General features: G+C 42.7%; 1 protein-coding gene across 3 annotated transcripts in view; it reads right to left on the bottom strand.

Moving 5' to 3' along the window:
* Positions 1–27,610, bottom strand: part of LOC129191369 (endothelin-converting enzyme-like 1) — a 69,084-nt gene that overhangs the window by 37,618 nt on the left and 3,856 nt on the right. For all 3 annotated transcript variants that reach the window (XM_054794649.1, XM_054794648.1, XM_054794647.1), the window contains exons 2-7: positions 25,969–26,137; positions 18,373–19,558; positions 15,035–15,103; positions 14,534–14,644; positions 13,056–13,148; positions 9,280–9,404 (exon numbers count right to left, since the gene is read on the bottom strand). In XM_054794649.1, coding sequence (XP_054650624.1) covers positions 9,280–9,404; positions 13,056–13,148; positions 14,534–14,644; positions 15,035–15,103; positions 18,373–19,230 — 1,256 coding nt within the window. In that variant the 5' untranslated portion in view covers positions 19,231–19,558; positions 25,969–26,137. The remainder of the gene's footprint in view (positions 1–9,279; positions 9,405–13,055; positions 13,149–14,533; positions 14,645–15,034; positions 15,104–18,372; positions 19,559–25,968; positions 26,138–27,610) is intronic.

Genomic DNA, 27,610 nt, shown 5'->3' on the forward strand with positions numbered 1-27,610 from the left:
GGAGCAGACGATAATTTTATTGACTGTGAGTTAGTAAAGCATTATAACATTCCTACTGTGTTGTTACCGTCTGCTAAGACTGTGCGCTCACTTGATGGTGGCCATCTTGCTAGCATTACTAGCCAGACTATTCCCTGTACTCTTCTCCTTGCGGGTAACCATCGGGAGACCATTCGTTTTTTGATAATCCCATCACGTTCAGCTCCGGTGGTCCTTGGCCTCACATGGCTTAAACAGCACAGCCCCACAATTGATTGGGCTATACTTAAAGTTACCAATTGGAGTAATCTTTGTCACAGTCACTGTTTGCGCTCTGCTGCTACACCCGCTTCTCACGCCAATCGTCCTCCACCGGCTCCTCCTGACCTCACTTTAGTGCCCAAGGAATATCACTCACTCCACAAAGTTTTTTGTAAGGATCGTGCTATGTCTCTTCCTCCTCACCGGCCTTATGATTGCTCCATTGAGTTGTTGCCAGGTGCACCTCTTCCCTCTAGTCGTCTTTATAACATCTCTCAACCTGAACAGAAGGCACTCGAGGATTATATTTCCTCTTCTCTCGCGGCAGGTCACATACGTCCATCGTCTTCTCCTCTGGCGGCTGGGTTCTTCTTCGTTAAAAAGAAGGATGGCTCGTTGCGACCCTGCATCGATTTTCGCGCCCTTAACCATATTACTGTCCGGAACAAGTACCCACTTCCCCTCCTTGATTCAGCCTTTACTCCTCTCCACAGTGCAGTCATCTTCTCTAAGCTAGATTTGAGGAATGCCTATCACTTAGTACGTATTCGCCAGGGTGACGAGTGGAAGACGGCCTTCAACACCCCACTGGGGCACTTTGAGTACTGCGTCATGCCATTTGGCCTAACTAACGCCCCTGCCGTCTTCCAGAGTCTCATCAACGATGTGCTAAGGGACATGATTGGGCGCTTTGTTTTTGTATATCTTGACGATATCCTTATTTTTTCCCCCTCTGTTTCTACTCACCATCAACACGTTCGCTCGGTGCTCCAAAGATTATTAGCCAACCGTCTGTTTGTCAAGGCCGAAAAATGTTTATTCCATTCCTCCTCCGTGCCGTTCTTGGGGTTTATTGTGGAGAAGGGCCAACTCAGACCCGATCCCGCCAAAGTTGAGGCGGTGGTCGAATGGCCGACTCCGACATCTAAAAAGCTTGTGCAGAGGTTTCTGGGGTTCGCCAACTTTTATAGGCGCTTTATACAGAACTTCAGCAAGGTCGCAGAGCCTTTAAATAAGCTAACATCTTCTAAGGTTCCCTTTGTCTGGACCCCAGCGGCTGACACTGCTTTTAGGCGTTTAAAGTCGTGTTTTACATCTGCTCCTGTGTTGGTTCACCCTGACCCGTCTCTCCCTTTCTTTGTCGAGGTGGATGCGTCTGATACAGGGGTTGGGGCCGTACTCTCCCAGCGCTCTAGCTCGGACCAAAAGTTGCACCCCTGCGCCTTCTACTCCAGACGCCTTAATTCTGCGGAGCGCAATTATGACATTGGTAACAGAGAGCTCCTGGCGGTCGTCCTCGCCTTGCAGGAGTGGAGGCACTGGCTCGAGGGGGCGGCTCATCCATTCATCATCTTTACAGACCACCGGAACCTTTCTTATATTCGTGCTGCACAACGCCTCAACCCTCGTCAGGCACGTTGGGCCCTCTTCCTCACTAGATTTCATTTCGTCCTCACTTACCGTCCTGGATCTCTCAATGGGAAGCCCGATGCCCTCTCTAGGGTGTTCGCCCCTCCGGTGGAAGTTTCTCCCCCTGAGACCATTTTACCTAAAGACCGGATTCTCGGAGCGCTCCAATGGGAGGTGGAGAGGCGAGTGGCAGAGGTCAACAAGGACACACCCCCTCCTGTCGGATGTCCACCTGATCGACTCTTTGTTCCTCGCAACCTCCGATCTGAAGTCCTCATATGGGCTCACTCCTCTAAGCTCGCCTGTCATCCCGGAGCCAGACGGACGGCGTTTCTCCTGTCACAGCGCTTCTGGTGGCCGTCCCTGCATGCTGACACCAGGAGTTTCGTAGCCGCGTGTTCAGTATGCGCGAGGAACAAGTCATCCAATCAAGCAGCGGCAGGCTTGCTGCAGCCACTCCCCATCCCCTCCCGTCCGTGGTCACACATAGCCATGGACTTTGTCACCGGACTACCTGCTTCCAGGGGCTTCACTACAGTCCTTACCTTCGTCGACAGGTTCTCTAAGTCAGCCCACTTCATCCCACTCCGCAAGCTACCCTCCTCCTTCGAAACAGCTAAACTTCTGGTCCAGCATGTGGTACGCATCCATGGTATCCCGCTCGATGTGGTGTCAGACAGAGGCCCGCAGTTTGCTGCTGCTACCTGGAAGGCTTTTTGCAAGACCCTTGGAGCAACTGTGAGTCTTTCGTCGGGGTACCATCCTCAATCAAACGGACAGACTGAAAGGGCCAACCAGGACTTGGAAGCAGCCTTGCGGTGTGTGTGCCACCAGCATCCCACTTCCTGGTCCCGCTATCTGCCTTGGGTGGAATATGCCCACAATACGTTGGTATGCTCTTCGACGGGTCTCTCCCCATTCCACGTAGCCCACGGCTTCCAGCCTCCCCTATTCCCCTCCCAGGAGAAAGAATCATCTGTGGCTTCTGTGGCCACCCTGTTGCGCCGGGTCCACCGGGTGTGGCGAGACACCCGGGCTGCACTTATGCGCACCGCCAAACGGAACCAGAGGTTGGCGGACCGACATCGCAAGCCTGCTCCCGAATACAAGCCTGGCCAGAAGGTTTGGTTGTCTTCACGGGACCTTTCGTTGGCCGGAGAATCCAAAAAGATGGCACCCAGATTCATTGGACCCTTTGAGGTCATCCGTATGGTTAACCCTGTGTCAGCCAGACTGAAGCTTCCGCCATCTCTCAAGAGGTACCCGGTGTTCCACGTGTCCCTCATGAAGCCTGTCTCCTCCTGCGAGCTCAGCCCTCCAGCAGTGCCTCCTCCTCCTCCTCGGTTGGTGGATGGCCATCCTGCATTTACGGTCAAATCTATTGTGGATGCCAGGAAGCGGGGCAGGGGCGTACAGTATCTTATCGACTGGGAGGGATACGGCCCAGAGGAACGTTCGTGGGTCTCTCGTTCTCTTATTCTTGACGTCTCCCTTCTTGCCGACTTTTATCAGCAATTCCCCGACAAACCAGGTAACCCTTCGAGGGGTGCCACTTAATTGGGAGGGGGGAATACTGTCACGCTTTGCAGTGACACCACTCTGGTGCTGCAGGTGAGCTACCTATTGGTCTCTGTTTGTTTTGGATTTGGGTTCTCAGGTGTTTCTCATTGCAGGGCCACCTTGATGGGTGAAGCTACTGAACGAGCCACAGGTGTTCCTAATCAGAGCTGCCTCTTTATATTCACACCTGTGGCAGCAGGAAGGCGTCGTTTGATTGACCTTCATGGACTCACGCCACAAGCCATCGTCATCTTCCCAGACGCATTCTTGCTGCCCGTCTTCATCCTTGACCTTACACGGTAGATACAGTATATACTGTCTTTTTTCTATTGCCTTCCTGCCAGTTCGGTAGCTTCTCCCTGTTAGCCCTCCCGTTTGGAGTTTGGCAGTCTTTATGTTCGGTTCCCCTCCTTCGTGGTGCTATTTTGTTACTGTTTGCCCTGCACCATAGATTTTTGTTGTTATCCCTTTTTTTTCCTTCTTTTTGTTGTGGTGAACGAACAATTAAAGGACTTCCTTTTTGACACCACCCTGCCTGTCTGCCTTTTTGGGTCCAACCAAGTTCACGGCGTGACAAATTGATTATTAATTATTACATTTGAGAGCCTAATTCTAACTGATTCATACCTCCTCTCACGCTCTGCGTTTTTTCTCTAAACATGCTATTTGTACTTTAAATCCTCATAAAGGGTTGAGACTTTTTTCTATATGATGACATGCATGTGTTAGCGTGTCCATTTGCAGTAATGGAGTTACAGCAGAATGTTCAGATCAACCAGTTGGTCTTAATCAGCAGAGAAGTGCGAGCTCATTAGCTAAATGGATTTTAATGAGGCTAGTTAGTGAGATGAAAAGACACTGTCCACCCATTAGCAAAGGTAATGACCCTGAAGGGTAATGGGGGAGATTGAGAGCCTCCAAACTTCACCTGCAGTGCATTTTCAGTCTTCAAGTGCAAAGACACTTCTTGTGCAATTAAATATGTTAATAATAATCATTTCAGATCGGAAGATTTGTTCACATAAGCTCTGCAACCGCAATCAAAAATGAAGGGGACACAAAGTGGATGTTTTGGGACAGGCTTTTATCCAAAATATGTTTGTGCAGCATGTCTGCAGATTTTCTTTTCAGATGAGCACTAAACATTAATTTGTGAGCATGAGTGCAAAAGAGTGCTAAAGCACCATGAAACCAAAATTACATTAAAACTAGATTGAGAGTGTATTTTCAAAGCGGGACAACACACACAATCTTTAGCTGCAGCGGCCAACACAGGCACGGTATAAAAGTGCACAAATACAGAGTCAACATGAGTGAGACAATACAATACAGTCCCACCCCCAGCTTGGACTGCCCTTAAATTGCACAGTAACAATTGAAAAATAACACACCAGCTTCCCACCCTCACTCACTCACACACACACACACACACACACACACACACACAAACACACACCCTTGAGAGTGATGATGAACAGAAGGAGCAGACGGAGTGGGAGCAGTGGGGAGAAATATGTGTGAGAGAGATTCTGGTGTTGTCATTATGCTTTCCCCTTCATTGGAGGCTTGCTCAACTGGCTAATGGGATTGGCTGCGGTCACCGCAGTGGCTGGAGACTATATAGAGCGGGCTGTAGAAACGTAAAGGAGAAAAATGGGTGGAGTCGAAAAAGATAGAGGCGTGATTACTGTCGAGTAGACTCACAGTATGTCTCAAATAGTAGGGCAGGGGACGTATGAGGAAGCGGTCTTTCAGTATCAATGTCTTCGTGCATTGCCTGCATGCATGTATTCATGCTTGAACGATACTGTACATGAGCCTCCAGCTAGGTGGCAGCAGTGCATAAACGAAGCAACAGGCTGCCTGATTAACACAATAGATGAAATACACAGGGACATCCGTGTGCAGAGCTGACGAAGGATGAGTGATGGAGAAGAATGGAAAAAAAGGAAAGGAAATCAAGCGATCGCAACCAAAATAAAAAGACCAGGAAATACGAATAAGCATACGTAGCCCTTGGCTTTACCTTAAATACCGCAGGAAATGAGGACCATTTACACTTTTTTCTCTATTTTGAGAATCAAATACACTGAAGAGTCTTGTTTACAGTAAATGTTACAAACAAATAACGTTAACTTGGAAACTTGCTTGAAGATTTTGATCTCAGCTCATTTTATTAATCTATTTTGATTGTATGCAGACTGCTGGTGCCAGCAACCCGTACAGTGGTTTGTGCAGATAAATAAATGAATATGATCAGCTTATTAATAGTATTTCAAGTCAGGGTGGAGGAAATGACCAGGGTTGGTGGAATGACCAAAAATAACTGAGAATCACTGCAGTGTACAGTATGTGATGGGATGTTAGAAATTAAACTTAAACATAAATTTATGTGTTATGTGCTTTGCTCATTGACACTTCAACAATGCATGTGCCGGTCAAGGCAACTTCAACATGGCCATCTTTTTCCCGTTGAAGAACTCTTTATGGATCCTTGATGAACTGACTTGTATTAATTAATACAGGTGGTCCTTGGTTACGAACGTGTTCCCATAAATTGATTAAAAGTGTAATTTTAGTCTGTCAACACGAGACTCACTCGAGAAATAGAGCAGAAGAACATGCAAATACACTAACTACAACACTCGACAGTCATGACCATCATTAAGGATAAAGATTGTATTGTAACGTCTACCCGGATGTTGTAAGGATGGCAATGAGGTGGTTGATCAACAAACTATTGCAAAAATAAAACAAGCTACTGTACTGCTACTAAAACATCAGCAAACTCAGCTGCCCTGTCTGTATGCAGCTGTCCTCCTCCCACACCAACACACACCCAGTTAGGACTCAGCCTGTCATGTTAACAGACGGTCAGAAATCACACAACTCAAAGCATCCGCTCCTATAACAGCAACAGTAAAACTAAGCAGCGTAGTATTTTTGTTGCCTCTTGTTATATTACTGTTTCATTTAATTCTTGTATTTAGTGTTTTTATTACTGTAGTTTACGTCCTTCATGTGTTCTGTGTACAGTCTGAGTGATTAATTTAGGTATGAGTTCGGCCTTACACTAAAATTCTACTTAAAACACATCGTAGCAACGGAACTCCTTCGTAACCAGAGAACCCCCTGTAAATAAACATAGTGAATTAGGCCCAGTGTTTTCCTTCCTTTCCTGTGACCCGTTTAAAAATTGAGTCAACAGGAGAAGTGGAGTAGAGAACATCCACTCTGTCCAACTTTGAAAACTAATATCCTGGTGGTGTCTGTCATGGCTTCTTTACAGTCCAGTGGTGGGATTCCAATTCTATACTTCCAACTTGGAAAAATTACAGTTTGGGTAAGGCCCCTTTCTGCTGCAGTGCACAAAGCAATGTCTATAAAGACATGGCTGATGATAGCCCAGACCTCAACACCTTCAAACGCATTTGATATTAATGTTATATATATTAGTATTATATTAGAACAGAGATTGTGATTCCAGCATCACAAACACCTCAGAAATGTTCTTCTTGATCAATGGAAAAAAGTTTCCACACATTGCTAAATCTTATACATAGAGCAGGGGGGCGCATACAGAAAACAGAAGAATGCGGGGGGGCCACTTTTCAACTTTTTTGCTTTAAAACACACAGTAATCATGTCTGGAACAGTAGTTCAAGTCATCTTAAAAAGTTAAATAGCATACACAAAACAAGCCGACATCTATGCTTCCTAGTATGATAGCTTCCTGCCATTTCAGCTTATTTCTCACAACAGCTTGTAACCTTTTATATTTACATTTTTTTCACGTGGTTGTACTGTCTTTTGTATTGTTTTGATGTGATATATTTAATTGTATCTTACAAAATGGCGAAAAACAAATCATTTTCGTTTGACATGCAGAAAACAATGCAAAATAATTAGGAATGACGAACGAACTGGATAAAGGAATGTTTAACATTAACATTTCCCTTTTGCCTTTTTTGAAGACTTGCAAGGGAAGACAGCGAGGAGGGGAGAGGGAGTAGGGTAGGGAAGAGGTATCTTTGTACTTTGCTATGAGTTATTTCTTGAATTCAGTAGTTTCTCAAATGTCTTTAATAAAGTGCTAGAACACATAACCTTATTTGGCCCCATGGGGGGTTATTAAGCAGTCACACTCAATAAAAAAAAGCACAGAGACTGCGTCACCAATGCCTGGGGTGTTTAGTTTTACATCAACATTTTATAGAGAATAATTACATTTTTACATGCAGAAAATAATGTGAAATTGGGGTGTCATGACACAAGATGGTGCACGAGATTGGGTCTACGAGAACAACCTGGGATGAGGTTTTAACCTTTACAATAAAAAAATATATGACTGGACCAACAGACTTTTTAATTTAACTGAGCTACAAAGCAATGCATGTGCATTTTGAAATGTTTAGCGTCCCCAGATATATATTATTGTCAACATTATTTTGATACCAAATGAACCAATCATCTTGTGATAATACATCATAATAATAATGATATTGTGTCTGTCAAACGTTTGCAGTATTTCTCGAACTGCTGGCTTTTCTGTATTAAAGAGCAGCATCTCTTTCGCGATGTACGAAAGCACACTATCTGTGAGCACACACCATGTTACGCTGTTCCATTTGTATTTACTGTGTCAACCAAACGTCTCTGTGAGTGTTGACTGTCGGGACGAAAGGCTCTACATCGCGACATGTACTTTTTTTTTCTTTGGTGGCTTATTTTGCAGGCGTACTCAATACAATAATTGCAGGGATTTGTGGTATAACTGTGTTAGTAAGTAAATAATTACAGAGTCAACCATTGATGACGTCATATACGGGTGACAGAGCGGGGAGACAATGACTTGCGAGCATGCTAACAGGCACGGTTTGTAATAAAGACGCGTTAAGACATTTGGGCTCACACAGATGCATTCACGAGCACTGGAATTCTGAACATCAACATTACAACACATCATGTTGCCAGAATTTTGTATCAGTTATCAATTTCTGCTCAAATTGTGCAGAATGTATGCACTTTAAAATCTTTCAATGTTTTTTCATATTACCATTGTTGTGTATTCCTACTGGTTCTACTGTGATAATTACAAAAATGTATTGTTGATTTTATTTCATATTGGTGAATTTATTAATTACTTATCATTTTATTTATATGACTAATGTATTTAAATGACTATTCTGTTGAACTTCTGTTGAACACATGTAACAAAATTCTGTAAAAACTGTTGTTTCTGGACAAAATTTTAAAGTTTTCTAATTTGAAAGGACTGTTTCGCCTGCCGTTTAAGCACCGGCACCATTTCAAAAGTACCGAATAGTCATCAGTGTCGGATAATATGAAAACAATACCTAATCCTAGTAGTGAGACCACATGAAGTGCGAATCTGCTTGCAAGGATAATGAATAATTTACCTCAGGAAATGAAATGCATCTGTCCGTCCTAAGTGGATCAGTTATTAATGCAATAGTATTCATCTTTCCCGTACAGTTTTATGGATCTTGGCTTACTGAGGCATACTCTTGAGTTTTCTTCCGGACGTAGATTTTGACTGACAGTATGAATGTACGTAGGAGTATGACATCCATACAGTCTTCCACATTAATGGCAAGAAAGTAATACACCCTCTAGTGATGCAGTCAGTCAGCCATGCGTGCAGCTTGAGTGTTGTCGTGTAGAGCACAGTGACTATTGGCGAGCTGTCAGTGGCTCTAACACACATTACTGACATGCTATAGCCCTGGAGCCTGTCAAGAGCAAGAAGGGGAAAGAACAATGTGTGTATGTGTGTGCTTGTGTGTGCAAGAACAGTGTGGGTAGATCAATAATAATCAAGTGCTGTAGAACTGGAAGTTAATTCAACAGGAGCTGACGTCCAACTACCGTCCTCATATGTGGGTAACTACACATGCAAGCACATAAAATGCTCTTTAAACTCCTCATGAAGTTCCCAAACAAAAGGACAAGGGTCCAAAACATTCACATGCATACAAAGCTTCAAATGATTTTTTAAATTTTGGAACAAAACCTCCCCACTCTCCCGTCTACTTGCTTATTGTTTACCTTTTTGATGTGGTCTTGATGATGTCAGACACTTTTTCTATGTAATCGGTGGCGAGCACCACAATCTCTTCATCTTCAGAGAAGTTGTCATGGAAGATTCTATCCAGTAAGCGTTTCCAGTGAAGCTGTGGTAAGACAATCAATTATCCATCATCAGTGAACATTACTGATCAAACTGTATTTGGCTCATTTTTAACACATCCAACACATGGGTCTTTTTCAACCCTTTTTCAACAGGCTAATGTTATATGATATCCAGTGATGTGCAGTCAGGTGAAAAACAAATGATGATAAAATAAATATTAAGATTTGTCTATTGAACTGTATTATAAATGTATTTTCTGTGTGATTTTCATAGTTTTTACATTTTTCTTAAGTAAAAATCGCTAAATTTCTACATTTCCTGTACAGGGCAGAAACCTAAGATGAGGCTGTCGGCTTAACGCACAATCCTTGCCTACCGTCAGAGTGCACTCAGTGAGTCACTGAGTTAGATCATGGTGCTTGCTAGTTTCTGTTTGTCAGCACGTCACCAATAATATCATGTTGCAGAAACATGTATTACACACCATGACTCTCCACAGCCTGTGTAATGTTTTTAATGTAAGTGTCGCATCATTATTGTTGCTAACCGGACAATAAAATACAAACAATGCCATACGTGGAGGCGCTTGCAGTACTAGTTTCAATCGGAAGGGGTGGGGGCATGCGTGAACTGGAAAGTGCTTGTCACTGCTGTCATTCCATAGGGAGGAAAAGTCGGCATTATTTTGACAGCGGGAGAGCAAATGCATTAAAAACATTTTTATGCTCTGCTGACCAAATGAATGAATGTGACTGTCAAGATGTGAGTATTACATATCTCACCAGGATGTGATCAGACTTTTACAACAAAGTATGTGAACTTTTCCTGGAGAAGGATAGGGTGCATGTACTTCATGTAGAAATAAAAAGTAAGAACAAAAACACTTTCAGTTAATAAAACAATGGACTAATCAGTATTTGAAAACAATTAGACTTTTTTTTAAACCAAAGTTAATTACTCTGTTCTTGTTGTTAACCTCTTAATGAAGTATTAACATTAAAAAAACTACAAAGGAGTCAGTGCCTCACCAGCCACGAACCTCACCGCATGTCAAGCGGGCCTTACATCTCGACATACGTGGTACTACGTGCTGGCTATGTGCAAAAATGGGGAAAATCGCAAGAGACACGCACATGGCCCGCATGGATTTTCAAACCCGCAGACACGCCTGTAGGAAGAAAATTGGGATGCAAATTATTTTCTGCGTGCAGGCAGGAAAGCCTTGCACGCAGCCAGGTCGCAAGGGCAAGGCAGAGGAGGAGTGCGTGACCCTTGCGTGTGTTGCAAGTTCAAAAGTACGTTGTGTACATTGCCCGGCCACGGTAGCGGCTCCTCCCGCGGCGGGCAACTCCTCCTGGAGTTGCCTGGTAATGATGGGCGGCTTCTCCCGACAAACACTCTGGTTCTCCTGACCAACACTCTGGTTCGGTGGCTGCTCACATAGCATATTCGACATTAATGCACCAGTACACCCATCTTGCAATCAAAGTGAGTGGGCTGCCTTGTACGATGCCCACACACGTACGTCCCCAGTGAGTGAAACATACGACAGCCTTACATGAAGTGCACCAGCACGCACGAGTCGCACGCTGCACTCACAATCTAAAAGCTACCAACGGAGAGCGAGCGGCAAGCACGTGGTTGTCCCGAATCACTTGCTCCATACGTAGGACACACTTGCAACTCCTCTGATACCCTGCTTCCTCTACGCGATGGCAATGGCCAACAAATTTCCCAAAAATTGCGGAGCCTGTGCGTGTAGTAACACGTACGTCAGGATGTACTGTAAGGCTGGCTTCACCGATGACAACATGAATGTCACATTATGTTTCTTTTGACGGTTGTATGCTTCTCTGTTACAGACACATCAGTTCCTTTACAGCCCCCTGAGTTTCTTTTTTCTCCCTCGACCTTTGACCTGATTTGCCAGCAGGACATTTTTGTAAGTCAAACAAACATTATAAAGAACTACTTTGGCTTTTCTCTGCATACTGGGTCCAACCTTCAAACAAGCCCTGATAATGAATTTCTATGTACCTCCAGTAGTTGTGACATACATAAAAACCAAGTCCAGCGTTCATTTACCTCTCAAGACCATACCTACACACACAGTACCTCACAAAAGTTATGATTAGACAGGACATTTCCAGTTAGACAAGATGCACACTGACTACTTTACATTGTATCAAAGTGTTCCATAAAAAGTTGTCTGGTACAGTTCCCCAGTATTGTAGTCTGTTCGGCCATTGTGTCCCATGTCCATAAATGCCATAGCGCCATGTATATTTAGTTCAGATGTCCCCTATGACCAATCTAAATATCCATCCATCCATTTTCTATACCGCTTCATCCTCATTAGGGTCGCAGGGGCATGCTGGAGCCTATCCCAGCTGACTTCGGGCGACAGGCGGGGTACACCCTGGACTGGTCGCCAGCCAATCGCAAGGCACATATAGACAGACAACCATTCACACACACATTCATACCTATGGACAATTTAGAGTCGCCAATTAACCTCACCTGCATGTTTTTGGGAATGTGGGAGGAAGCCGGAGTGCCCGGAGAAAACCCACGCGCACACAGGGAGAACATGCAAACTCCACAAAGAAATGCCCAGGGGAGAATCGAACCCAGATCTTCCCGATCTCCAGGCTGTTCCTGTATTGGCCAACGTGCTAACCACTATACCACCTTGCGGAATTGCCCAATCTAAATATTTTTTAATTAATTATGTTTCATTTTGCTCATCACAGTTTTGTGTCTTTACTGTGGTTTCTTTGTGTGCCCTGGTTTAACAGTATAGTATAGTAAGGAATTTTGCAAGCATTAATCATAACTATAAGTAACTTGAAAGTAACAAAAGCAACACAATTACAGTAATGTGTTACTTGTTGCTATACGGTAGTAACGCAAGGCCTTAAGTCTAGTCATAAAATGTCAGCAATATTATACACTGTACATTACCAGCAACATGTTACAATGTATTTCACTCACTGTGTCTCTTCTCTGGACCAAATTTCATGTTTTTTTTTTTTTTGGTCCTGAAATTAAATTAAAAGTGACGCAAATGTACGTCAAAAATATGACACAAAAAAAGATCAAAACAGAGATGAAAATAGGTTCAGAGCTTCTAAGTGCTAAGATTTTGAAGAATCATTTAGTAAAGCTTCTTAATTGCGCAGCGTGTCAACTTGATTTGCATCCTAAACCTATCCGCATTTCACCCACAGATCCAATTGGCAGCCAAATTAATTCAGAACCATAGAGCGTTTCTTAATGTTCTGTTTTTCCGCTTCAATTTCTGCGTCTTTGGCCCCATTTTATAGATGGCATATATTCACTTTCACACAGTCTCACAGTGTTTTTTAAATCTCTTTTTTGTCTGGAAATGGGAAATCAGGCATTTTATCTTACGTTTCTTCCCCCATGTGTCTCCCTTTAACCATAGAACATCTTGAGGATGTCTGTCAGCATTCTCCCTGCTCTAGGGTACTGCCTCCTCCTCCTTCTTGCTCGAAATCCAATTTACCTTTCCTCTTCTGCCTGCCATCAAGTCTAACACCCTCCAATGTCTTCTTATATTCCTTCCTTCTTCTTGCATTTGTGCTCAATCCTAAGTCCTGCATGGTGGACACTTGTGATTCCTTGGGCCTTATACATGTTTGTGTGTGTGTGTGTGTGTAGTACTCACACCAGGAGCGATGCGCTGCAGCTGCCTGAGTGTAATGCGGTTATACATCGTGCTGACGTCCTTTCTTTGGTCATCATATTCTGACACGGTGATCTGGAAAGAGATTTAACTCACAATGTATACAGGAGGTCCTCAGCCTATGCACGAGTTTCGTTCCTACGACGGCAATGTACTGTAAGTCGAGTTAGTCAGAACTTTTATATTTAGGTATTATTATGCTTAAATTATACCTAAATTAACACCTAAGTCACTAACACTGTACACAGAACACATGAAGTACATATATAAAATAATTAAATGAAACAGTAATAAAAAAGAGAACAATTCCATACTTTTCTCCCAGTGGTTGTCTTGCACACTGGAAAGGGCGTTGCAACGAAGGTAGAGACAAGCTTATTGGGAGGAGGAAGTCTCAATAATGAGACCACTAAGCTGCTTAGCTATCACTGTCCATTTCATTGGACCAGATCTGTTCACATGTTCAAGGATGCCATCTTTATACTTGATGACAGTCGCTGAGTTTGAGGAGCATTGATCCGGGCATGCGGCCAATGTTGATTTCTCTACTTTCTGAGCATTTTACGATGTCTAATTTCACTTCACTTTTCACCTTCCTTTTCTTTGACGCATTGCAATTGAAAGTGTCTAACTCACACATCACAATGGGAATAAAGTTTCTTAAAAAGAACAAAAGGGACGTTTCCTCAGTGTAGCAACACACGACTATGTATTCTTCCGCCTACGTAACTAGCTCTCCTGTTCTTTTTGTACCAGTGACGTGCGGTCAGGGGAGGCTGGTGAGGCCATGATAAAAAATACAAAAACTAATAACATAAAATGAATACTAATATTTGTCCATTGAATTATATTATATTTTCCGCATGATTCGAATCTTTTAAACATTTTCTTGACTGAATTTGTAGTTTTCCTGATCAAATGCAGGGAAAAAACTGAAGGTGAGACCACCGTGAGCGTGGCTTCCCGGCTTTGTGTGCAAGCCCTGACTACCGTCTGAGTGCACGCTGAGTCGGATCATGGCGCCTGCCAGTTTCTGTTTGTCAGCATGTCGCCAATAATATAATGTTGCAGAAACATTTATTATCCACCATGACTTTCTACAGCCAGTGTAATGCCTATAATGTGTGACATCATTATTCTTGCTAATCAGACAGTAAAATCCATACAAATGTCATACGGGAGGCAGTACCACTGCATCCTGAACTTTTTAACAAAAGTGAATTATTTGTCTCCTTTTTTAGGTTATTCTCTTATTTAACAATGTGTATCAAAAAAAACTCCGGAGCCAAAGGAGTCAGTGCTTCACCAGCCATGAAGCGCACTGCATGTCACTGTTTTGTACAGCATTATTAATATACGGGGGTGTGTTCACAAAACACCGTAACGCAGAACGTCGTCAAATGAGGACCGCCTGTACACACATGCTTGCACATGAACGTCCGCACACAAAATCAACTCACATTGGCAAGATGGGTCTCCAGTTGTATAATCTCCTTGGACTTTTGTGTAGCATTGTGAGCTCCCAGCATACTCAGCAAGCGCTCCATCAAGGCCTTGTATGCCGCCAAGATCTGAGAAGAACAATGACAGAACTAATGACGACGAAAAGCATCATCATCATCATAACAGCCGGTGACAGGATGATGTGGCGAGGTTGACAGCACAACAACAGCACAGTGGGAGAAAACAGGTGGATTCATGGATGGATTCAGATGAGTGGGGGTGGAGGATGGAAGTGGGGACTAGAGGCGGGGAAGCGAGGGAACAAATGGGGAAAAGACAAGTGGGTGAACTCAGTGACAGTGACGGATGCAGGAAGGGATGATGAAGGAATGGGGGTTAAAAAAATGATCGTAGTAAAACAGGAAGTAAGAGCAGAAGGGCGGAAGTGCAGGGAGAAAAATGACAGTGGAAAAAAGGCAATGACGGATGGTCACAATAAAATGAAAGGTTTTTTTTACCTTCACACTGTCCTCATCCTCACTCAAGTAGAGGCTCCTATCACGCAGTGTGAGTTCCTCCTGATCAATCTTTACACACACACACACACACACACACACACACACACACACACACACACATACAGTTTAATATGATGATCAAAAATAGTGCCAATATTTACAAGCTATTAAATCATCCTCCAACTGATTATCATCACATTTATTGGATGTTCTTGCAGTTGAATGAATATTAATGCTACTCAAAATTAATGCAAAATGCAGGGCTTTGGGTTAGCACATTAAAATTCAACATTATAGACAAATGCAGTCTTTATGGCAACGACAATATTGCTTCATTTGTTAGTTACGTGTGGGACCAAAATAAATAAATCACTTTGAGGTGGTAACATTTTGATTTTCTCTGGCCTGTCATCGAAGACAACAGCCATACTGAAAAAGTACAATAAAATACATCAAGGCAAATGCCCCAAGGTTGTACAAGTTGTACAAATATTTTCAGCAAAGTCAGATAAAAGGTCAGGCCACCGTGGTGCTTTACTACACGTCTTTACTGCATAGGCCATAGTATACTTCACGAGACGAGAGTTCAGCGATCATGAAAGCGTTACAGTTTTTGCCAACTGCTTACACCGAAAAAGTGAATGTTTAGACAAAAGCTTCAAAACCTAAAACACATTTTCTGCTTTGCTGTTTGCTTGCAATTCTTCAACACAGTTGCTGTACAACAGTACTAACAGTTTCCCACATTAGACACTTAGCTCAAAGATAAAATACCTTGTTATCACGGGGAAAACAATAAAAAAAACAAAAACAAAAACAAAAACAAATCTGGCAATTGTGATGGCGATGGAGATGGGTAATCTGCAATGTGGATGAGGTCCTTTGGCCACATTCAGACAGAAGGTGGGACCCATAATGCTCTGAAGACGAGAAGCCATGTGGATAATTCAAGCTAGCTAGCTAGTTAGCTGCGGCCAGTGACAGCTAGGCAAAGCGTGTCAGGAAAGATGCAAAAGAAGTCGAACACCAATAGGTTTGACAAGGGAGTGATCAAACATGCTGGCATGGATTGGCATAGTCTGTGTCAAGCTGTCAAACTGAAACCAGTGATGTTTTACTGACTAGTGATGATTCTTGCCGCAATGCGGGACAAAGTGCATTCCTTGTCAACTCAGTACGGGTGTTTGCAACCTTATTTGACAGCACGCATACACATTCATGTCATCTTTGTGTTGTCATGAGATGAATTGTCATGTGGCCGCAGTACGGCGACCGTTTTTTGTGATCGGCTTTGAAAGGCATTTTTGTTTTTCACGGAAATCGTCCGATACCAATCGGTGGCCGATCAATCGGCGCATCCCTACTGGAATATGTAAAACAGTACAGGTGATTTTGAGTGATTCTTCCTGAGGTGTGATATTAGATTATAAGTATGAAGGAAGATGCCTTAACCCTCCCTTGCATAACCGGCCATGTTTATGGTTGGACTTCAGTTTTGGTTTTCCTTAGTTTTCATGTCATTTCTTGATTTTTGCTTTTATTTGGTTTTTCTGTTTCCTGTTTGGCGCGCTGTGCAGTTGCTATGCGGTCGCTGCAAAGGCAGTGCAGTGGTACTAGTAATCATTAGTAATCAGTGCTACTGTTTAGGTGAAGCATATAACATGCATATAAGTCAAATAATAGCAAATAATATTCACAGAGCACATGACAGTCAGTCGTATTGCGTTATTATAAAGGTTTGTACTCGAAAATGTAAGGCAAGGCAAGTTTATTTATATTGCACAATTGGTAGAAAAGGTCATTCAAAATGCTTTACATTTCGGTTGTCAAATGCACACTTGAATAGAAGTGTTTTCAGGATTTGAACATTGCCAAAGTTGAGGATTGTTGCACATCTTCTGGAAGATTGTTTCAGATTTTGGCAGCATAAAACTGAAACGCAGCCTCACCGTGTTTAGTCCTGACTCTGGGCACCCGCCGGAGACCACACCCTGAGCTTCTCAGAGCCCGAGACGGTTCCTGTGGCTCTCACAAGTACAATTTGAATGAGCAAATTGAAGTTTAAGTGTTGAATTTTGAAAAACGTATCAGTGTATTCAAAACATGTCCACAATCAAAAATTCAGGTCATATATAATTATTGATTCACTCTGGTAATTCTCTTGAATAAATTATGTATTTTAATATTTCACTTTCATATATTTTGATATTTGAGATTCAGTTTTTTTAAAAAAAGTTACAACATTTTGTTTACACTTTCAGATTTTTCTTTTTCAGGTTAAAATCTTTTCCTTTCACTTTCAGATTGTGGACCTTCCACATCACTTTGCCTTCAGGGAAGGTATAAGAACTAAAGCAATTCAACTCAATACTTTACGTAGGCTACAATTATAAACGTGTGAGTGTGCATAGTGTGTTGAATAAAGACATGAAATAGTCAAAAACAAAGGCGGACACTAACAAATGCGTGTCAGGCATCAGACATAATGAATATAGCAGATGTCAAATAACACTTCTAACTAAATAATTACCAGAGTGAATCATAATTACACTTGACCTAAAAATAATTTTGTGTACTCATTTTTATTTTCATTATGTTGTATGTATTTTTAAAAAATCAGCATGAAAGTTTGAATTATCAGATAGTTTTCAGGTACAAAACTTGACTCGTGATTGGGCATGGGACACAGGCTCAGGCTCGATCACCCTGTAGTTGGTCGCCTTTGATGAGGGTGTCTAGTGTTGAAAGGCCGAAACACCCACTGATTCAAAGGTACACTACTGATGATGAGTCCCAAAATTTAGTTCCCACGCAACTCTCAACATCCACGCCTCATGTGATTACCACAAAGGACTTTTTCCATCAAGTCTGTGTGTTTACAGTATGAACTTGGCACTAATGTACAAGTAGCTTCATAAAATTGCATATTTACAATCCAAAAATGAAACTTGAGAATAATTCCAGGCTGTGGACATGCTGAGCTTGTTGCTTTGTGGAGCACGTCATCACTCGTGCACAAATATCATTATCGGCAGAAAAAAAACAATACCGATATGATCTGATGTGTAATTTTTATGCCAATGCCGTCGGAATCCCTAATAGGCATCCCTAATATTATATGCATTTTCCTTTCCATTTTAAGGTAAGATGTTCTGCACATGCCAAGATGAACATCATACGTGTGTGAACAAGTTCAACTCCACTGATTAAGCATAATAGTAACAAATACTGATTTTCACAATCTGTGTCGTCTCAAAGGATTAACCGCTGAGCATGACAACGCACACATACACATGCACACACGCGGCTTACAAATCCGCATTCATCCTGTTTCTCACCCTGATGGCGTTCTGAGAGGAGTTTTTGTCATCCACATTGACAGTGAGCGAGAAGAAGACAGCAGTACTATAAACGCCCTGCGTCCTGTACAGCAGCTCATTGAAGTCTGGCCTTTGTGGGGCACCCTCTTTCTCCCAGCCAGCAGCACCAGGGGGTGCCCCAACCAGATCCCACCCTCCACAGCTGTCTATCACCTCCGTCATAGGGTCAGACCCCAACTTGTCGATCTCTTGGATGTTGACGCAAGATTTATAGAATTCCTTGACCTTGCGCTCTGCCGAATTGGGCTCACGCCTCCGAATGGGCTCCAGTAGAATACGATGTAGCTTCTCTTCATTGTGCTCTCCGATAGCTGTGATGATGCCATAGCTGAGCTTGTCTTCTGGGATGGCGTGACGCCTCAACCAGCCTCCACAGGCGAAGGAGTAAAAGTCCTGGCAGGGCTGGATGGTAGGGTCAATATTGGCCTGGACAAAGCGTGCAGCCCGCAGCAGTGAGCGTCTTCGCTGGCAGTCTTGCCTGCACTGTGGGTCCTGCTGCGCCTCCAAGGAAATGTATTTTAGTGCCACCATGCTTGCCAAAATCACACACATGCCCGCTGCAAAGACCAAAGCCGAGAGGAGGCAAATCTCCCTCCGGCTCCATCGAGGGAGTCCGCCACCGTTGCTAGTGTTGTTTGCGTCTCTGTTGCGACCATTCGACCAGGTCCCTCCCCTGCCACGCCCCATATGTCGGTCCAGACTGCCACCCAAGTGGAGGGTCATGCCATTACTGAGGATGTCACTACTATAGCGGCCGCCATATTTCACTTCCTGGAACTCATCATAGTGGGCGGTTAGTGAATATGTCTTCTCCATGACAATGGAATGTTATGAATTAGATGTCAATAGTAGACGGCCTTTGGGGGGAGGAGGGATTAAAGATTTATTTTTGCATTCAGATTAAAACCATGACTCCTACTGAGATAAATAGAGGGCGGCCACACAGGGCAAAACACAGATGACACGGCCTTCTTGAGGCTACGTTGCCTTTGTTCCTTTCAAATGGTAAGGTGGCAGGATGAGGGCTTCCATTCTGTATGAGGAATCTCCTGGGTGTTGCTTGCTATCTCACTCATCCTCTTTCTCTCTGCTCCCTTTCAATTTGTTCTCCTTCTCTCCTCCCATCCGCCCAGTTCCAGGTCACCTGTCGACGAAAATCAAAAATGATTTAGAAGGGGGTTTTATAGCATGAGTGAAATATAGAACAACAGGAAATTAAACATTTTTGCAGTTTTATCACATATTCTATGTAATTCCATTGTGTGCCAGTAATGTTGTGGGCCTAATTGTTAATAGCCTTCACTGAGAGAAGTCAGGCCCTTGGATGACCCACACCTTTTGATAAAATTATGGGAAATAAGGGCTACTAGTTTGGCAACAACCTGAAATTTAGGTTCAGCACAATGAATGCAGACTTTGATCTATGATTAGAGGAGGTTTAATTCAAAGCCAGAATCCCAGGGGACAGCAATAAAATCCTCTACTTCCATATTCCAACTTCCGCCAGCATTATGTTATTTAAAAATGGATTAATGACATTTGTAAATTGATGAAGAATCTCTCATCTGCATCACAATGCATCTAAACAAATATATATTTTTCTCCCACCCGAAGTGTCTTTACAAATATTCATCTATTGCAACTCAACTTTTTAAAACGTGCTTCATCAGAAAACTGGCTACATCTGTAAGGCTACATTGCAGGCGTGTCCAAACTTTTTCCACCAAGGGAAATGAAAATAATAATTAAAAGATGCAGGGGGCCACTTTGATATTTGTATTTTTTTAAATTTATTTTGTAAAAAGTGAACGTTAGGACAAAGCTTTGTGTAGATGGCGCAGATGAGGTCACTACACTGTATGTCAGCGGCAGTCATTGTTGTTCTTTAAATTGTGCATATTTTGTTTTAGCCGCACGGTGGTCTAGTGGTTAGCATGTTGGCCACACAGTCACAGTCTGGAGATCGGGAAGACCTGGGTTTGATTCTCCCTTGGGCATTTCTGTGTAGAGTTTGCATGTTCTCTCCGTGCGTGCGTGGGTTTTCTCCGGGTATTCCGGTTTCCTCCCACATTTCAAAAACATGCATGTTAGGTTAATTGGTGACTAAATTGTCCATAGGTATGAATGTTTGTTTGTCTATATGTGCCCTGCGATTGGCTGGCGACCAGTCCAGGGTGTACCCCGCCTGTCGCCCGAAGTCAGCTGGGATAGGCTCCAGCATACCCCCGCGACCCTAATGAGGAGAAGATGGATGGAGGGATGTTTTTTTTGTTTTATTTAAGAAATGTACGGTACTTGTTTATATTTGAATGTTCAACTATGTACAAAAATTATTGGTGTATAAACACCTTTTGGTGAGTAAGTCATGTGACAATTTTATAACTACGTTCTGCCGCCAATGGAAAACAGGCTGCGGACCGCAAATGACCCCCAGGCTGCACTTTGGACACCGCTGCTGTATCGCATGACATCAGTTTTTTTGTCCTTAATGAATGAGCATGTATTGCCTCTACCTTATTCATTATAATGTACATGTTATTGGATTACAGGAATCAAATATATGCTTCCTGTCTTTGCAACGACGCTCCCCTGCTTTTAAAATATTGTACCCTCCCTCGTGTCACAGCTACTTAAACATTAAAATAAATTATGGCAACCACACTTACCTACATCCAGCCAAATACAACACACACACACACACACACACACACACTTGAGTGCGCAACCTGCGTATGTATAATGGATTGGATTTGGTTCCATCACAGAGAATGGCATGCGTGATGAATGGCTATTTACTGAACATGACAGCTTCTGATATCTGAGGGTAACTTATGCTGCAACTGCACACACACACACACACACACGCGCGCACACACATGCACATATGCTCCCCCGCCCCCACCACCACCACACACACACTGGACAATTACACGGAAAGCACACAAGCCCATGAGACATCGTACTTTGCCGGCCTATCTCTGGAACACTTCACTACAAGTGTGACGGGACTGAACAAAATAATTATTCATTGCATTTTCTTTAACTCTCCATGTCTGGGCTAAAGGGAGAGTCTGTAATTAGATGAATTAAAAGTCCTTCAACTGTAGAATTGTTTGGTTAATGTTACTAAATCCATTTACTCGTTACTTAGAAGCACCAGGCCAGATATCACATTAGACCAGAGAATATGTGAAGAAATGGTGGGATTTTAATGCTTAATTAAATACAAGTCTGTTGCTTGGCTGTACAGTCGTCATCCTCTGCAGTTGGCACATGCTGGTTTGAATGTTTATTTGCTGAAAACACCATAAGGAAAATATTTTCAATTTTAATTGAAGGGGGCACCGGAGTTTAACATTTATTTAACATTTACTTGTTACTCTTGCCAGACAAGTAAGGAGAATAAGCGATAATAAAGGATTTTGTTAAAATGGTTTTCTTCCCTTGGTGCGTATTTTTTAGGGACGCTCCGATCAGGAATTTATGCTGCTGATTCTGATACCGATCATCCATGAGTGAAATCGGCCGATACTGATCAAATGGATTAACTGTACATTTTTCAATTTATTTAAAATGAGCGCTATTGGCCAGGGTTGCCGTATAAGGAGGAACAGTTAGGACAATTCCAAGGTCTCCTGACTGCCAGGGGGCCCAAAAGAATAGGTGAACTTTTTTCTCTGGTTTTCACCGAGCCGGAAATATTTGCAGAGCTTTTGGTCAGTGCAGCAGCGGGAGACGGCGAGACGGTGCCGCCGCCGGGGAACACGAGCCGGTGTGCTCGGGAGGTTGAGAAAAATAGGTTTTCGCTCAGCTCTCCCATTTATCCATCTTGCCAAAGTTCGCTCCCTGGCTAACAAGATGGACGAATTGCTGCTTCTTTCTAACAACTTGCTTTGGACACTATCTACACCAGCGGTCTCGCGGCCCGCGGGCCATTTGTGGCCCACCGGGTCATATTTTGCGGCCTGTGACTACACGTGGAAGAGTAGTGTAAATGCTATTATGCTATCAAAAAATATTTATGTTGACCTACTTGAGAGAGATGAGATGCTGTGTTTTCTAAATGAGTTTAAAGTAGCTTTACTGGTTTTCAGACACCTAAACTAAAATGCTGTTTACACTTATGTTGCACTAAAACACCCTCATTCTTTTTGCACCATTGCTGCTTGTATTCTGATTAAAATATGCTGCAGAAATTCCACCCATTTTCTATGGCCTATTCATTAGGGTCACAGGTAAGCTGGAGCCTATCCCAGCTGAATGCAGCGGAATACATAGTATGAAATGTATTGGATGTATGGATGGCAAAGGATGTTCATAAAAATGGCCATCAGTTCCAGACAGTTGATGCCCTTCGTGAAGCCATCTTCACCACTTGGAGCAATGTTCCCACTAGCCTCCTGGAAACACTCGCATCAAGCATGCCCAAACCAATTTTTGAAGTGATTAACGAGAACTCATCACTGAATCATACTGAGAACATTTTTTGTTCTGGTTTGGAAATTTTTTTGTTATTTTTTGAGCGATGGTCTTAAACTTTTGATCAGCTGATAAACAGCCTATTTCAGTTTAATTGTTGTTTTCAATAAATTACTTTTGCTTGTGTGCTTTTTGTCTCACTCCCCCTTCTTGTTTTTAAAACCTCATTCAGATCCAAATGTGCAAAATGCATCTATCCATTCATTTTCTATACCGCTTCTCCTCTTTTAGGGTCGCGGGGGCAGGCTGGAGCCTATTCCAGCAGGCGGGGTACACCCTGGCCAGCCAGTCACAATCACAAACAACCATTCACACTCACATTCATACCTATGGACAATTTTTGGAATGTGGGAGGAAACCCACGCACACACGGGGAGAACATGCAAACTCCACACAGAAATGCCCACGAGAGAATCGAACCGAGGTCTTCCCGATCTCCAGACTGTTACTGTGTTGGCCAGCATGCTAACCACTAGACCACCATGCGGCCACTGCAAAATGCAAATTCTAGCAATTTTTCGGGTCTGTATGTGTTAATTCCATATGTGATGATGTGATATATCGGCATCGGTATCGGTTCATATAGGAATTGGAAATTGAGAGTTGGACAATATCGGCATATCAGATATCTGCAAAAAGCCAATATCGGACATCCCTAGTAATTATTAAAAAATACAAAGAGGAGGCCTAACGTGATATTTTTTTCATGGGGCCCAGAATTCCTGGCTACTGGCTATATGATATCAAAAATGCAACCACAAAATCACCTTCATATTGACAAACACATATTTTACTGACTTTTTCAAGACACTTATATCACTCATGAAGCTTAAAGATGATGAGACGCCTTCTTAAAAGAGACTTTTGATGTGAGAGTACGTTGTCTGATACATCTCTGGCAGGACTTCCAGTAGTACGCAGCGGGGCTCCAAGCGAGAGAGCAGTCGGCAAACCCGGTGTAGAGAGGCTGTTCATCTAGCCCGATGAATTCAAGGATTTTTCATGTTATTTGCTTTAGACTTCTGACTGTCAAGCACATACAGTACAGGCGAATGTTCAGCGTTTTGGCTGCATTAGCTTCCGTTTGACTGATGATCACACCGTGAGCCTCAAAAACTCACCAGCCTCCGTCAAGTGTTGGCTCTTCAAATGTGCGTATTAAATTAATGCCACGAGATATTTTTCGTGGCATGTTTTACAGGGTGCATAATTAACATCACTCTCAGAAACTGTAAGTAAGTTCCACACGGCAGACATGTTTGTTTTGTGTTTGGCATGCCTGAACAGTGTGAAGGAAAGTGGGCGCTGAACGATCTCTATAGGCTGTAGGCTGGAATAGGCCGAGCCGGAGGTGATCGGCTTTTGTGATTGCCGGCGATCACATGTTTTTTCACAGAAATCGTCCGATACTGATCGATGGCCAATCGATTGGAGCACACCTAATATTTTTCTTTAGATTCTTTTGTTTTCATATGCTATTTTATACTCTTTATATCCTTTATTTTTTCTAACCGAGCTTCTGTGGTAATTTAGTTGTATGTCTTAACTTCAATGACAATAAAGCCTTCGTGCATGTGGAAACCTTTCTTCTGGTGGCTAACAATTGAAAAAATACATAAATGGGTGCATTTTGTTAGTTAGCTAGTTCTAGTGCTTACTTTGCACTGGAAGTCACTGTGTGCACGTGGGGTTCATGGCTAGTGAGGCACTCACTCCTTTGGAATGTTTAAATTTTAATACAGGTTGTTCATTAACAGGATACCAAGAAAAAGAAAATAATAATTCACTATAATGTATCTATCACTATATCTATCTCTAAGAAAAGCTCTGGTACTTGATAAGATCGCCTTCTGGTGAGTTTGGATATATAATCCTCAAATTCATTCATTCATTCATTCTTTTCATTCATTCAGCAGAACAGAAAAATATCTTCCAGTTGACTTGTTCCTCTCTAGTTGTCCAAAACAATAGCACTAGCTTGTCATCTTGATGCAAGGATGGCAATGACGAGTACCTTCCAGCTCACGCACGCCCCCACCCCTTCAGGATGAAAAGAGTACTGCAGTGGCTTTCTCTGTATTTTACACTTGCATTAAAGGCATTACACGGGCTGTAGAAAGTCATGGTGTATAAGAAATGTTTCTGCAACATTATATTATTGGCAACATGCTGACAACTCAGTGCACTCACTGAGTGCACTCAGACGGTAGCAGGGCTTGCGCACTAAGCTGGTGCTTAGCCTCTACTTAGGTTTCTGCCCTGTATTTGTTCAGCAAATTCTTTTTTACTTAACAAAATCTTAAAAACAATTGGATTTATACAGAAAATACATTTGTAACACAGTTTGGTGAACAAATATTAATGATCTATTTTAATTTTTCATCCCGACTGCACGTCATTGCTAGACAGTAGTGCTGCTGCTGTTGTCGCTGCTTGGTGATAATGATGAAGTTCACAGTACTTCAACACAGGTCACGCATCAATTTTTCCTTGGAAATGACCCCTTCGGTTCTCAAATTTTATGTCAACAGAAGCAGATTATTTCAATTTTTGGTGCCCCCTGGAGGCCAGTGCGCCTTTAGCATCTGCCTATACTGCCTAATGGGACAGGAGACTCTGACGTGGATAGGGGAAGCCTAGGGGAAACACCACTTCATGAAACAACGCTGTATTACCACAACTTTGTGGATTATTTAAAGTTGGCACAGAATGCTCACACTCGTCAAAAAAAATAGATTTTTGGTGTAATTCATGTCCAAGCGTGGTATGAATTCCCTCGTGTGCATGAGCCCTTAAAATATCTCTTTTGTTTAACAACTTTCTTGCAAGCCGACAAACCTTTTAGGCTCAACACCTCAACATGGTTTACTACAACCATGTGTGACAAAAACAAGTCTGATGGGAATTGTTCTGCCTTGAAGTCCTCATTTGTAACTGAGGCACTCTATTATGAAAAGCGCAAACGTTTAATTACAAAGACCACCTGTCAGCATCACAGCATCACTGACAGTATGGTGCACTGTAAGCTCTATCGGTGAGCACAAAAATGGTTGAAACTTGTCCAATGGAGCTTACCTATGGTGAGTAAATCCAAACACTCCGTGGGAAGGTTAAAGTGCCGTAGATGACAGAGCTATCCAGCGGAAGTCCAAGTAGATGATTGCGGTTCCTTCCAGAAATCGTCACACACGCCGGGATGTCCAACACTTTCTGCCGCCGCTGCTGCGCCTGCAGGCTCCCAAGTCTGAGGAGGAGAGAGGGAGGGACAAAGGAGGGAGAGAGAGGCGAGGTGAGTCCGTCATGCACCCGCAGGCACAAACATGTTGATTATTCAAGCGTTCATAGAAATAAACATAGGACATAGAAGTAGGAGTGAATCTCCATAAATTCCCGACAGCCCAAACACCACAATTCCCACTAATTCCTGCTCACACGAGTCAAACGAAAAAGACTTGACGTGTCAAACAGCCTTGTCGACTCAACATGTAGACAATCTTGGTTACCAATGCCTTCTCTTCAGTGAGTCACTCAGTATGATGAGTATGAGTCCACTTGCTGTGAGGCCATGAGTAAGTTATATGGATTTTTAAGAACCTTTTCTGTCAAAGCAGCTGTCGGGAAGGAAGTTATGTTTCTCCGGTTGGTAAATCTCTTTAAAAAGTACGAAACATGAAAATGCAGTTTGGACCAAATATAAGCTCTACTTTTATCTCATCTCTAGCCAGTTAGTTTGGAAGCTCTCCATGAATGAACTTATTATTACAAAATACTTTCAAAAACTTGCTGTAGGAGCACTGGGACTCAACTCTTATCAGCAGTCGACAGAGGCTGCACGAGAGAGCTATGGAATGTGTATGGCCACAGGTTTGGATTAAGGATGGGCATTTGACTATATTCCCTTGATCATTTAAGTGGGGAAATGAACAACTTTGATTAATTGAAATGCATTTCCCCTCAGCAGTCTACAGGTCGTTGTTTATCGCAGTTAATCAGTTCCAGACCCGATTGTGATAAGTGAATTTTCTAGTAGGATTCCTTATTTATAAATCGAATGTTTTCGTAGTAAGAGCATGGAAAACCTGTTTATGGCCTTCTAAATATGTTTTTTAAAACATTTTTAGAGCCCTCTAGACATGAAATAGCACTCCTACTGTATAGTCACCTTTACACTAGTCTTACCCAATATGCCAGACATATCGCGATAAGAGAAAATAAGACATAATATGGACTCACACTCACACATACCCCTAGCCTACGGTTTACCTACTTGTACATTATAATTACATGCACAGCTTGTACACACAACCACTAAGCTGTGAAAATGTTGCAACTTGTTTGATGATGAGGACGATGATGACGCTACGTTAGAGTGGCGAGTGTTGCCAGGTCTCGCGAGAGTAACAAGCGACGAGCTCTCTCAAAACATGCCCAAAAAAACAGAGCACTTGGAAATTTGCAAGTGACTTTATACAAAAACAAGCCGAAAGTTGCTTATAATAACGGGACCTGGCAACACTGATAAACATTAAACAGTATGTCTTCTGAATACCTTATATTTGTATTTTAGTTCTTTTAACCATTTTTGTGCCTGAAAATGCTTAATTTAGACAAAAAAATGCTTAAAATTAGCAATTTTAAATATACAATTTTTGACTAATAATAGGCTGTAGTCAACTGCGAAACAGCGAGGAAAGTCAAAGTGCAAAGTGGAGAGGGA

This window comes from Dunckerocampus dactyliophorus, chromosome 12 (assembly GCF_027744805.1).
Source record: "Dunckerocampus dactyliophorus isolate RoL2022-P2 chromosome 12, RoL_Ddac_1.1, whole genome shotgun sequence".
Taxonomy (NCBI): Eukaryota; Metazoa; Chordata; class Actinopteri; order Syngnathiformes; family Syngnathidae; genus Dunckerocampus; species Dunckerocampus dactyliophorus.